General features: G+C 49.0%; 2 protein-coding genes across 2 annotated transcripts; both read right to left on the reverse strand.

Moving 5' to 3' along the window:
- Positions 1-5,009: 5,009 nt before the first annotated feature.
- Positions 5,010-6,224, reverse strand: N7489_003584 (uncharacterized protein; the record flags this gene model as incomplete). The annotated part of the gene is made up of 2 exons (XM_056709339.1): positions 5,010-6,123; positions 6,172-6,224. 2 exons carry the CDS (start codon positions 6,222-6,224, stop codon positions 5,010-5,012), a joined length of 1,167 nt encoding a protein of 388 aa, XP_056573641.1.
- Positions 6,225-10,445: 4,221 nt separating this feature from the next.
- N7489_003585 (MFS transporter) lies at positions 10,446-12,099 on the reverse strand (the record flags this gene model as incomplete). The annotated part of the gene is made up of 2 exons (XM_056709340.1): positions 10,446-10,869; positions 10,925-12,099. The coding sequence occupies 2 exons, from the start codon at positions 12,097-12,099 to the stop codon at positions 10,446-10,448; spliced, it is 1,599 nt and encodes a 532-aa protein (XP_056573642.1).
- Positions 12,100-12,841: the final 742 nt, after the last annotated feature.

Consider the following 12,841-nt stretch of genomic DNA (forward strand, 5'->3'; position numbering starts at 1 on the left):
TTGTTCGAAGCAACGCGGTTACGTTCAAGATAGCGGGCCCTCTCCGGGCTGAAAATGTCCCCGGGCGACTGAGCCTTCGAGCAACGCCGCCGCTTGCTGGGCCCCACCTCGGGTCTGAATACTTGTTTCAATAGCAAGCTTCCCGTATTTTCGCCGCCAAAATTGGCGTGCAAGGGTTGGGAGAGCAACTGATATTGTTTGGAGATGAAGTGGGAGGAATTTGACCACACCGTATCTGCTGGAATTACGAATTGCGAGTCTGATTCAGAAAGCGTTATGGTACTCGGCTGCTCCAGAATTGTAGCCATCGCAAAGGGTAATTTCTGAAAAGCAATGCCGTTTTATGGCTGTTGAAGGACAATAACCTATGTATTATAATGCCTGAGGGAGAAGATACTGGAACATTAAGAAAGCTAGGCGGCAGGCCTTCAGTACTGGCTATTATACCGATCTCGAACCAACCCTCAATAAGATACATCACGTTCCAGGACTCTAACCCAGACTGGAACATGATGTCAATAGGTCGGCAGCTTCACAGTACAGCGGTAACGCGTAGTGTTTCTGTTGTGGACCCCAGCCGAGAACTAAACCGCAGAGCACAGGCTAAGTGTGCAGACTAATGAACTGCGGAATTTCTTGATCAAAGCATAAGGACAGCACGCACTGAGATGCCAGCCAATGAAAAGCAACAGAACCTAGCGGTGTGGCAAATGGCGTATCCGGGGTCGAGATAAAGCGAAAGTGGCCGGTTAGCGATCACGGTTATCGTGTGGGGAAACGAAGCAACGAAGACAATAATATAAACACATCGCTTGCCCTATCCAGTCTCCCCTCCCCCTCCCCATAGGCTCATGATTCCTGTATTCAGGGTGTTGATACATTAGAACGTCAACCCTCGCCTGTCATAAAACCGTTACTGAGTCGGGTTTGCTAGACCTGTAACATCATAGTAGCCAGGGGACTATGCGACTGGTGTAGGAGAAGGGTGCTTCATCGACGGAAAAGGGCGTGCTAATGTAACAATTCGCGATGTTCGGCCCAAATTATAACATCCTGAGAATGGCGAAGTATACTCGGTATTGTGGGTCGGTACAATCCAGATTTTGAGAGAATATTGCGATGTCGGGAAGCGCATACTTGCTCAATATCCACTTCAATGAGACCTAGTTGTGTTAGTTTCATACTTAGGTAATCACTTATGTTTACTATAAGTTCGGTACACTAGACACCCTGAGGACCCCAGTTTGAACTATATATCCCTTAGTACTCTTATATCTCCAAACACGGTACACCGCTGACCTAGTCGTCATGCGTCGCCTTCGTCCTATGATTCGCAGCTGAGAACAGTTTGCACCAGATATGATAGATGAGCTATTCCGGAATCAGCTAACAGTCACATAGCCTTGAGAAATCACGTAAGCGATATGGAAAATGGTGTCCAGCGCACCACTCCAGTAAAATAACTTTTGGTATCTTGGCAGCTCTTTAGCTTTGCCAAACAAAGAAGAGCTATGCATGAGCTTTTAATCTAACACTGAAACTACATTGGTGGGACGGCGCCATATGCCTGGCTTTGGCCTTGCAGGCAACGGGGTGTATAATGTTAATTTGGTGCAAGGAAGGTATGCAGGGATGCTGCGCCCATTTCCACATATGTCCTCAGTTCCCCTTGACAGTTACAAATATCCAGGGATGAGGTCATACGGGCGAAGTTACTTCTATAAGTAGCCAATGCTTCGTTCACTGTAAGGTTGCACTCCATACGCCAGAGGATTATCTATTTAACTTGCGTCGACGACAAGCTTCCAACTCGTTGAATTAAAAGAGAAGAGACAAGACGACCTACCTTAAAGTCTATTCAGCAAACACTTTCAACCTTCGATATCTGGGGCACAAGCACATCATAGCAACATCAAAGTGGGCAACAGGGTAAATGTAGGTTAACGGCACACCAAGCAAGATGATTGCTTCGCCTATGAACTCTGAATTCAGCTGTACCATATTTCTCGTTGTCCGGCGGCAAGTTCCACTGGTACTTCTTTACTCATCACTTTTAGAAAAGTAATGCAGGGTGTACTACAAAAGTATTATAACAAGATGTTACAGCAGTAAAAACGAAAAGTGGAAATCTATCTCGACGATGGTCACAAGTTCAAAAGTTGACTCAACAGCGAAGGTCTAGCTTCAACACTCAAGCGAGGCAAGGAAAAAGGAAATTCCATGATCCTTAGTGATGGAAGTGTGAGCGCTCTTCGGTGATTCAACGTTGGGCCATCCATGCGTGACCGGAGCCTCGATTTAGAAGACCGTAGTTTTGACAGTGAAGCAATGTTCCTTGACCTAATCAACCTCGCTCATTCTCAGCACAACTATGGCACACCTCTCTCCGTGGGCATCAAACGACATCAAGAATGTCGCTGCAAAACTCGCGGTAGAAATGAAAACATGGGAGTCAACATGGCTCACTTAGGATAGGCGCCATGTCCTTCTGCATTTGCTGCCTAGCGGGCACGTACGCGACAGGAGGCGAGTAGCCTATAAATACGTCCTCTAACCCAGATATTTATTTTACGATTCTATTACTTGGATGCGGAAAGCCGAGCAGGCCTTGCGTCACAGGCAGTTGATAAGTTCTTCCCTTTGAGCCTACTGGAATTTACACTGTACTAACATCTATGTATACATCGTGGGCCGACAGGCTATAAAGTGCCTGGGAGAGACGTGATCCAACCAGGTCCTTTATGCCATCCATGCTAGTTGGCCATAGAATAAGGTTTGGTTTAGCTGGTGCATATAACATACTGCAAACCAGTGCCCCGGGCCAACAACAGGACGCATAAGCTAGAGGCGTTCGCTACGATAAGGGGTGAGTGGAATATCGCGCCTCCTACCCGAGTATGATGATTTATACCAAGTTTGTGCCTCAGGCACGAATGCCACAGACATCTCCATGCTATTGTAGATGCATCTCGTCGCCAACAGCGGAAGCTCTTTTGACGAGTAACCTATTCCCCCGGGTCAGATAAGACCAAAAGCATTACGACGCGGCGGAATGGTGCGCTCCGCCGCGTCCCCTCATCGCCTTCACCCCTTGAACGGCAGAGCGACTCACAAATTCCTTGCCAGATGCGTTCCACTACGCGCCCTTTCCGTCTGGGGAACGTACCCGGTGCATTCCAGCACGGCTTCCTCTATGGAACAATGGATACAGCAGGGCATGAATGGTGACTGCGTTGCCGAAGAGAATTGGAAGGGATATAGTTGGTAAGTCGGTACAATCACCATCATAATTGATCGATTGTCTTAACCATTGACTCGGGAATAATGTAAAGTATAACACCTCGTCCATCGAACAATCCTTGCTGACTTGGATCGTCCGAAAAGGCATGGATCGCTTCATATCCCCGTCGCTCGAGTACGAAGCCAGCAAATTTGTTGCCTGGTTGAGCCCTCCTATACCAACGCGAGCGCATGAGGTCTATAGCTTCCGCAAGATTGCTGGTAGCATCGATTATGAGTTGCTGGTGGGACATATCGTCTACTTGGCCCTTTCTCCCAGTCGATTATGTGTATCGGATCATGGGTTGATGTGGCTAACTGACACAAGACCGAACTTCAATGAGCTCACACTATTTTCTATCGGTATTCGAACGCCCTCAACGGTAGCCTTCTCGTGGCTTGATATCTGGGTTTAAATGGGTGGCCATCGTTGTCCTCGGATGACGTCTAGCATCCGTCGCACCTGAACCTCTGAAAGATGCCTAGAAGTAGTGGTGTTCTATCTGCTTTAGGCTGATTAGCTGTACTTTCGCAGACGGTAATTTTGTTAGTTCAAGCCTGCGTGTAAGGGAAAGGTGAGGCGAAAGTCCCGTCATTACTAGCCGAGTAGGTTGTCATGGCCATCTCAGTTTCGAATCGAGTAAACGAGACCGAGAACCGCTGAACTAGAGAGAAAAGAAATAAATGACCCATGACCCAAGAACCACCGTCTGATACACCCCCACCTAATCCTTTTCCCTCGTCGTCTTGCTCAGCTTGTCGACACTTATAAGCCGGCGGAATGAACTATTCGAACGAACACGGAGCGGCCTGCTACCGGGAGTGTTTTTCTCCTCCCTGTTGGAATGAGTGCTGGTAGATTTAATTCTTAAAGCCTGCTGTTTCTTTTCTGTCCAAACCCGAAAGGGCTCGCACGCACCACAACACGTCCTCATCGTGTCTTCCGCCCTCCTCCTCGCTACCTTCACGTGAGGAGCTGCGGAGCCCCTCAGGCTCTCAGTGTACACGAAGTTAGCTAGCTCCCATATGTCTAACTGTGCAGGCTGCCTAACCCCAGGAATGCGGGGCGTAAAGTGTCTTCATTAGGACATCGTTGTGTGAGAGAAAAAGCGTTGGACCGTCAACCGCGTACCTGATTGGTTCGGCGCTTAGCCAGCAGTATACAAAGAGTAAAATAAATGAGCGACAAGGGTTTTGACATGAAAGGGTTATGGTTGTTTCGCAATTATTGGTGTGTGGCTGTGGAAGAAATCAGTAGTCCATGCCCGCCGAGAAAGGATCGAAGCGTTGGCTTCCCAGACCCTGCCCCACTAACGGTCTCTTTTTCACTGACCAGCAGAGCTCGGCTTTGTAAAGTGTATGTATATACATTTGCATGACTATCTAAGGATCTGCAGGGCATGTCTGTTCAAGGGGGTCCATAAAGGCATAATCCAACACGTAAAATCTGTTTAAACAGTATTACCAGCACGGCTAATCCCGTTTTGGCATGTGACGATTGAGACGGATCCTTTTTCTGCGGACAGCGTCCGGGCCGTCCAGTGTGACCCGAGCTACGATAAATGATGACCAGCAACTGGCCCCATCTTTTGCATAGAGCAGTATGTAGGATAGACCATATACCACCGACATCCCGCAGTAATTCAAAGATTGCTCATGGCGCAGCGCGGCAACAGCCCATTATAACACAATCGCTCGTTTTCTCCGACAGTTAAAGCAAACAGGAAGAATCAGGGATGGTGATTGAGAGCATCACTATCCCCGTATACCGGGGGTCTGGCGGGAACGTCTTCGTACACAGGTGGCATCTCCACATCGGAGCAGGCATCAAGCCCTCGGTGTTCGGCGATATACAGCCTGAAGCTTCTGCGTAATACGCGGGTAGCGCAGTGCTGCATGTGAAGCTTTTTATTGCGCCTTACACGGACATCCTCGATGATGACGAGTTCAATAACAAGGTCGTGGGTGACTCTTAGACCGTCTTGGCAATCGGCCTCACACGAGGAGTTCCCTGCAGGGCTAGCGCTGGCTTCAAGCTCCATTCTGATCTCTCCTCCGGCCGAGTCAAAGTTCCATCCACCTATCAATTCGTTTTGTCCGATAACGCGCGTCTTTCGGCGAACAGCACATTTACCTTCACCGGGAGCTTTGCTGATATGCTTCTCGCACGCTCTAGAAACCACTTCCTGATGCTCCTTGATACGCCATGCAAACTTCATTAAGCGCCAGCGGATCAGAGTTTTGCCACACTTGTTCATGATACCAGCTAGTATCACCTTTAGCGGGAACCTTCCCCCGAGACTTACGACTGAGGGCCGTATGAGTTTTAAGGTGAGAGTCGTGGGAGGAAAAGTCCGGACGGATATTTTGTCGACGCCAAACCCGAGCGCACGGCTGACCTTGATAGGCACTTTCAGGATAGACACATCGCCGGTGATGCTCTTCGCATATGCATGAAGGAAATATATAACCTGTCCTAACGAGCCGCGACAGGAGGCTGGAAGGTGTCCAGGTATCCGGTATTCGAAACGGTGGTCATGGGTCTGATTCTTGAGATGAAACTGTGTAACGAAGTCCCAGCGATTGAGCTCTTGGGCAGATGTGGCGCAAGCATGACAGCGTCTCGAGACTGGGTAATTGGTCGCTTTCTCAAAAACAAGGCTTAGGCTCAACTTGTGCAGTACCACTGGGCAGTCCGATTCCGTTTGTGTAATGTGCAAGTGGCCGGTGAGTAGCGCACCTGTGGAGTTGGCTGGTGGGCCGTAGCACACGAGAGGCGACTCAATCGAAATATCTAACTGTGCAGACGGTGACGCCGGGCATAGCTTCTTGTGTCGGTATTTGCTAAAGCATCTGACAAGCCCTCCCCCCGGTACCCTACGTCGCTGTTACCTTGATACTGAAACATGACGCTCTTCATAGAAGCTAGCCACGTGAGGCCGCATTTGCTATCAATTCTGGAGGCTCTGTTGGTTTTATCGAGGTATATCAGGCGTGGAAGAATCGTTCTCTATTCCAAACTTTGGCCGCTTTCGTCTATGACTGTCCGATGTCGTCATTTGCCGTGTCCGTTTACGATTGGTAGGGACTCGGAACATTTGACGATTTGCAAGCATTCTCTTCAAGTGCACCTAACTAGCAGGAAAGAACCTGCCGATAAAATACAGTATGTTAATACCGATACATACTGGTAATCCATGTGAGAATTTCAAGCTCTCATGGTATTCGAATTACAAGTTACTAGTAAGCCTAGATGGGAATATTCAGATTGCTATATAAGGCCCGTTTAGGACCTTTAGGTGGATAAGTCACTACAAGCCATGGACAGCCTGGCAGCTATGGTAAAGGCAGGATTAGCATCGGACGACGGTGATATACAATGCATACCAGACATGGCCACATTCACAGTGGACACATGACTTAATTGAGTCAAAATCGCCGGCGTTATATGGCAGCTGATGCTTCCAGCCATATTCGGGGAGAGTTGGGGATAGAAGAGGGAGGGAGGCACACGGATAATTTTCCTTGTCGGTAATATATTCATTCTTCTCTACAATCAGCAGGAATAGGACAGTGATGAAATCGATAATCTGGGGCAACGTGGATCATTGCTCATTACTTCATGACGTCATCATCCTGGTCGGCGTGTTCGGTCGAACCAATGAGTGCCGCAAGTGCTAATTGTAACTCAACGAATCCAGGTACCCACTTGCTTGACTATGCCACACTACCCTTAATGATGTCTGACGTATACTAATTGTGTCACGTCGTAATGGAAAATAACATGCTTTTGATCAGACCCCGACCGGAATAAGTAGGGATACGGTGAGTGTTGGTGTTTTAAGACTATACGGCTACGACCCTGTGTGATACGGCTACGACCCTAGTAATTTCTTTGTCCGCTGTCCGCAGAAGCCGTCGCAACCACAGAAGCCGTCGCAACCGCAGACAATCAAGCGTCCGGTGCACTTCCCAGTCACAGTCAAAAAAATTCTACAGCAACACATACGAGCCGAGCTCAACGATGCCAGCAAAGCAAGAGATTGCATGATGCGTAGTATTACACGGAGTCTTCGGCGACCAACGAAAAATAGCATCCGCAAATATCCATTAGCTACAGTAAGCTTCTGCGCGCCACGTTCATACGTGTCATGGAACGAAGCGTCTACATCAAGATTGGTGAGCGCTGGAAGGTTGTAGGACGTCGTACGTCTTCGATCGAGAGACCGAGTTTTACTACCGGATAAGAAGAATGAATAGATACAGGAAGGGATGGATGGATGGATGATCGATTCTATTTGCGCCGGCCCTTCGCCGAAGTAGGGACCTTGAACTAGTTCGTACTGGGATACTTTTCCGGCAGTTTCTGCATCATCGACTGGATTTGTCAGTGAGAGTTCTACCAAATCACCGACCCGATGAACTGGCCATGGACAGTGCCGTTAAATTCTATTGTTCGGTACTTGTGCTGACTTGTCGGTCTGCATGCGTTCCTCCCACCGGGCTAACGTAAATGGGATAATCGTTTCCAGTGTTTCCATGTCGATATGCTTGAGCGCATCGGCGACCTGATACAACGGCGAGCGGTGGTATCTTCTGAACTTCCTGATCCGATCTGTATTATTGCGGAGAGGATTGGTTTCCGGCAGAGTGTGTATGTCCGTCCACATCTTCACGGCCCGTCTCCAGAATCGATGCTGCGCAGTGGCAATGTGGGCCTCCGCCTCTGCTACGCTGGTCGCGACCGTGAGAAATGTCCCCACAATGGCTTGGGCTCCTACTCTTTGGACTCGGTTAATCGGTCTCATGGCTTTATCCTTGCACGCATGCATCCAGACATTGGAGGCGTAATCCGCGACCGGCGCCACCGTCGAGGTGAATAGCTGCCGCGCTGATGCTGGGGTTAGGCCCCGAAGTCGCCGAAGCTCCATTGCTGCTTCCAGGCCCTTGGAAGCGGCCCTTGCAATATGTTCCTTATACTTGGGTCTCGTGTCCATCAATAAGCCCAGGTTCTTGACGTGGTCTTGGGGTACAGCCGTCTGTCCCTTGATGGTAAACGGATCGTGGTCCGATTTACGCGTCTTGGGAGCAAAGTGTATGATAGCTGTCTTCTCAGCTTCAAAGGTCGATCCGCTTCTCCTTTCCCAGTCGAGCGCTTCTCTGATGATTGCTTCAATTCTTTCCCGGTTACTCTGCGCGGTTGACCCGGTCACCCATGCAGTGAAGTCATCCACAAAAGCGACTCCTCCCTGGCTGTCGATCTGTCTTTGCACGAGGTCTGCGTTGAAGAAGAGAAATAGGATCGGGGACAGGGGCGAGCCCTGCGGTAGCCCAGCCTGTGGCAGGCTTTGGAGCTCCGACAATTGCACGTTGGTCTGGATGTTCGCCGTTCGTTCCGAGCAGAATGCCTCAACCCACCGGAGCCGTAAAGTCTCCAACGATCCAGACGTACCAGGCAATGACATTGCCAGAAATGGGGTGCAATGTTATAGTCGTCCAAGGAATGACGCAAAGCAAGGGTATAGATCGCACGCATCCGATTTTTATTCGAAGTCTGAGCGAGTAAGCGAAGCATCAACCGAAACACCAATTCTCTCGTCTTCTCAATTAACCCGTGAAAGGATTCCTGATGGACTGGAGTACCGAGAAGCGGTGCACTGGCCAGACGATGGGAAGCTCTTCTTGATTGCTGTAGAAAGCATATTCCCTGCGGACTTACTTCCAATATTGTCCACAAAAAGCTACCTATCTCCCATTCGGCGGCTTTATCTCCATAGATTTTACAATCCGATGGCGTCTACCATCACGATTATTTCCTTCGTGGTGAGCCGAGTTCCATATGAAGGACCCGGGGATGAGCCACAGCCCTTCGCTCCCTTCGCCTCTTCGTAATAGCATTTCTCAGTCTGGTCCTTAGTACAAAGTGAACCAAAAGAGGCGAACAGAAAAGAGAGATCGAGAGATTGGGAGATTGTGAAGACGAAGAAGCTCCTCGGCTCACTATCGAGGAGGAAAGATTATTTCAGGAAGTCTCCCCATATATTAAATGCCTGTGCGGCTTGTTGCGCTTTAATTAACAGAATTGGACTATTTAACGCTCTGGCTTGGATTCTCATCAACACGCTCAGCACACCTTGTCTCTGTTCATGGATTGTATCCCATATTCTATAAAACGACCGAGACTATATTACTTGGTTGATTTTTTTCCGACATGGAGAAAGCTCGAACGGCATGTTGTCCTTGTAAGGTGGACAAGGAAAGGCGGTGGGTTGCAGTGTTGATGGGCAGTCGAGAAGGATAGTACCCGTGCGTGTGTTTTGCGTCCCAGCTAAGGACAACGGCTCGAAAAATTCAAACCCGGTAGCCGCCATACTGTTGCCGGTAAATTCAGCAAAGATTTTTATTGTTGTAAACAGTCTCCCCCAAGGTCGGGTTTGGATAAGTTGGAGTGGGTATCCCATGTTTCTATTATATCAACTTCTTTTTCGTAATGTATGCCGCCTGTCAATCGGTAGATGTTCCTTCTTCGTCGAGTTGTTGAAGGCAGCCGCATTTGTGTTAATGTTAAAAGGAGTCCCAAACGGTGCTTTCTACTCCTGTCCCCAAGGAGGACTCCCGCGCCCGCCGAGGACACCTCGACTCTCAAGCGAGGATGAACCTTCAGCGAACAGCGCCATTTCGGTCTTATTCTTGTACCACTTCAACGGCAAAACTTCAACTCACGGCAACCAGTGCAGGCGCGCTGCTGTAAGGGATATACAAAGCATACATGGTAGATAGGCAATGGATTCATATTACAGCTATCCTTTGAGCGCGTATATTTGTATTACGATGAGCGGTTTCGGCCCTTCATTGAGTTCGGACTTCCAGGTTGGGGGAGAAAAGACCATGGAACCTCGTAAGCTTCCCTTTACTATATTCTGTAGTCATTGCTGTTAAAGCCAGCGGGGAATAAAGTCGCGAAAACAGGCCGCAGTTTGAATTCCTACCTGGACAGTGCATATACAATTGGAGCTTGAAGTTGGTGGGTGTGGTGATTATGCTTTCTGGACGCCCATAGCTATGTGCTGAAATATGTACAGAAGAGGATTTACCTGGAGCAAGGACGTCCACTTTCCAATTTTCTCACTACTATCTTCGCTCCCTACTCCAGCGCTTTGACTGAGTCAAGAGAGGGAGCTCTCGGTGCCCCCCGTCGACGAGACATGTCTCTGAATAGGGTCATTCTGGGGGCCAGCTTCCTCGTCGGATTTATTTTGCACGCGGGTATCTGACACCGGCGCAAATCGGCTGCGTATTCTGATTTGCTTCCCATACATGTAGAAAAGGAATGGAATGAACGCTAGCAGAGTAGCGACTCCGCCGATTAGACTTCCTCCACCTCCGACACCTAGAGCGGAGAACATTTGATCGGTGAACAGCGGGGCCGCAGCGCCGCAGGCCGATCGGGCAATGGTGTTCGCGGCGATGGCAGACGCAGCGTACATCAGGTAGCAATCCACCAGGTAGTTCAAATATGCGACGAAGATGAGAAGTAGAGCGCTGGAAAGGAAGCATCCAGCGAGGGTGGGCACGATCCAGTGGACATCACTCAAAGGAAGTTAGTCTCTTCGTATGATTTCAGGTTAACCATCAGGAGACTCACTTGTACTCGGCTGACCATGCAAACCAGAACATGGTCGCGGGGAAGAGAATGCCACCAATCATCGCTAAGGTTAATCGGTCTTCAGGAACGGTGTCTTCTATCTTCTTCTCGCCCTTCTCTATTCGTCGTTGGCGGACCCAAGTGTCTGCCAAAACGATCAGACCGCCGATCAGCGCACCGATAACGGTGCCGATCAAAGGCAACTCGCCTACACCCGAGTTCCACCCGCGCTTCTTTTGGAACACAATGGGGTAAATGCTGAAAAGCATGTAGAGCAATGTATACACGACTGCCATATAGATGGCGCATAGTAAGGAGATCGGGTCGAAAAGAATAACCCATGGCCGTGTCAGTGCGACCTTATAGGTAGCCATAAGTGTTTTATCGCTGTCCTCGACTTGCGCCTTCACATTTTCGTACCCGGGAATATTTGCCTTTCGAGTTCTCTTTGCCTTGTTGTACAGGATTATCGGTGCGTATGTCTCGGGAATGGTTAACATCACGATAGCTGTTGCCCCACCAAGCCAGAGCAGCACAAAGAAACTCCACCGCCAATCTTTGTTCAGCTCGAGGAAGCCAGCGATGACTGGGCCAAGGGCTGGACCGACATACACCATTGCCGAGAAGCCAGCCATAGCATTAGCGCGCTGTAGCGGATCCCATAGGTCTGCGAGGACTCCAGGAGCATTGCTCAAAGGTGCAGAAACGAAGGTCCCCGTAACGAATCTACCCACTAGCAGGGCACCAAGATTGGGTGCAAAAGCGCACAGGAAATTAAAAGCAAGGTAAAATGCAAAGCTGATGTAGAAAATCCATCGACGGCCATAGGACTCGCTGAGCGGAGCGAAGACAAGGGGACCGGCGCAGTAACCGAGTAAAAAAAGTGTGATTGTGAGACCTGCTACCTCAGTCGACACGCCGAAGTGTTCGGAGATGGAAACAAAACAGCCACTAGGAGAGCTTGAGGCGAAGGTGGCATTCACGACGAGTAGCACGGAGGTTATAGTTATGGTGACTCGACGAGTCATTGACCAATTGCGAGGATTTTCGATGTCGCCGGGGGCAAAGTCGACATGTCCATTTTCGTTGAGATGTGGGTAGGATTGATGGTCGATATCTCGACTTCTGTGAGGCTTATTAGCCGCATAAGACAATACGCGCGTGATGGCTGCCATCACGGGCGGGTGACTGTAAAAAAAAGAAAAAAAGTACTCGATGCCTGCGCAGATCAGCAGACGACACGGGCGGGGCGGGGGAGGCGGGGGTGGGCCGGGAAACTGGTTGATTCATACGCATCCTGTGGATACCCACCGGTCATTATGGCGATTCATAAGTAAAGACATGACATAATTCGGGTACTCTTTTCTTCTAAGCTTGTTCGCTTATTCGTCAAAGTCCAAGTCCGTGGCGTTATCTCCGTGACGAACCGCCGTATGCTTGTACTTATCCGCAAGAAAGTTTAAAGGTCTAAGAGTTGTAACTACAAGTTGAGTGTGCAAGTACCTCACTAGAGCAGTCTACTTTTGTATCTTTCCGTTCCCGCCATACTCAGAAATTGACTTGCTTAATGACCAGAGTAAAGATTGAAATATGTCTGTTAGGATCTCAACGTTTCATAGCAAATAGTTCTTGTTCTAAGCTTCTCAAAGGTCGAATAGTCCCTCAATGTATACATCAGATAGATGAATCTGGATCTTGAATCCTGTTCACCTCAATCGTTTCTCTCTTGCCATTCGCAAGAACTATTTTCAATGGCTCGTAACCAACGTTGAGTGAAGAAAGTTGACGACATGATACCAATTTGATACTAAGCAATTTATGAATATTCGCGGTTTATTACGTCCCGGGATATAGCCTTCGATAATGCAGGCCCAGAGTGTTCCAGTGTGTTCCAGTGAACACTCTCAAGTTGTGATA

The sequence above is a fragment of the Penicillium chrysogenum genome, assembly GCF_028827035.1.
Source record: "Penicillium chrysogenum strain IBT 35668 chromosome Unknown utg000001l_segment0_segment0, whole genome shotgun sequence".
NCBI lineage: Eukaryota > Fungi > Ascomycota > Eurotiomycetes > Eurotiales > Aspergillaceae > Penicillium > Penicillium chrysogenum.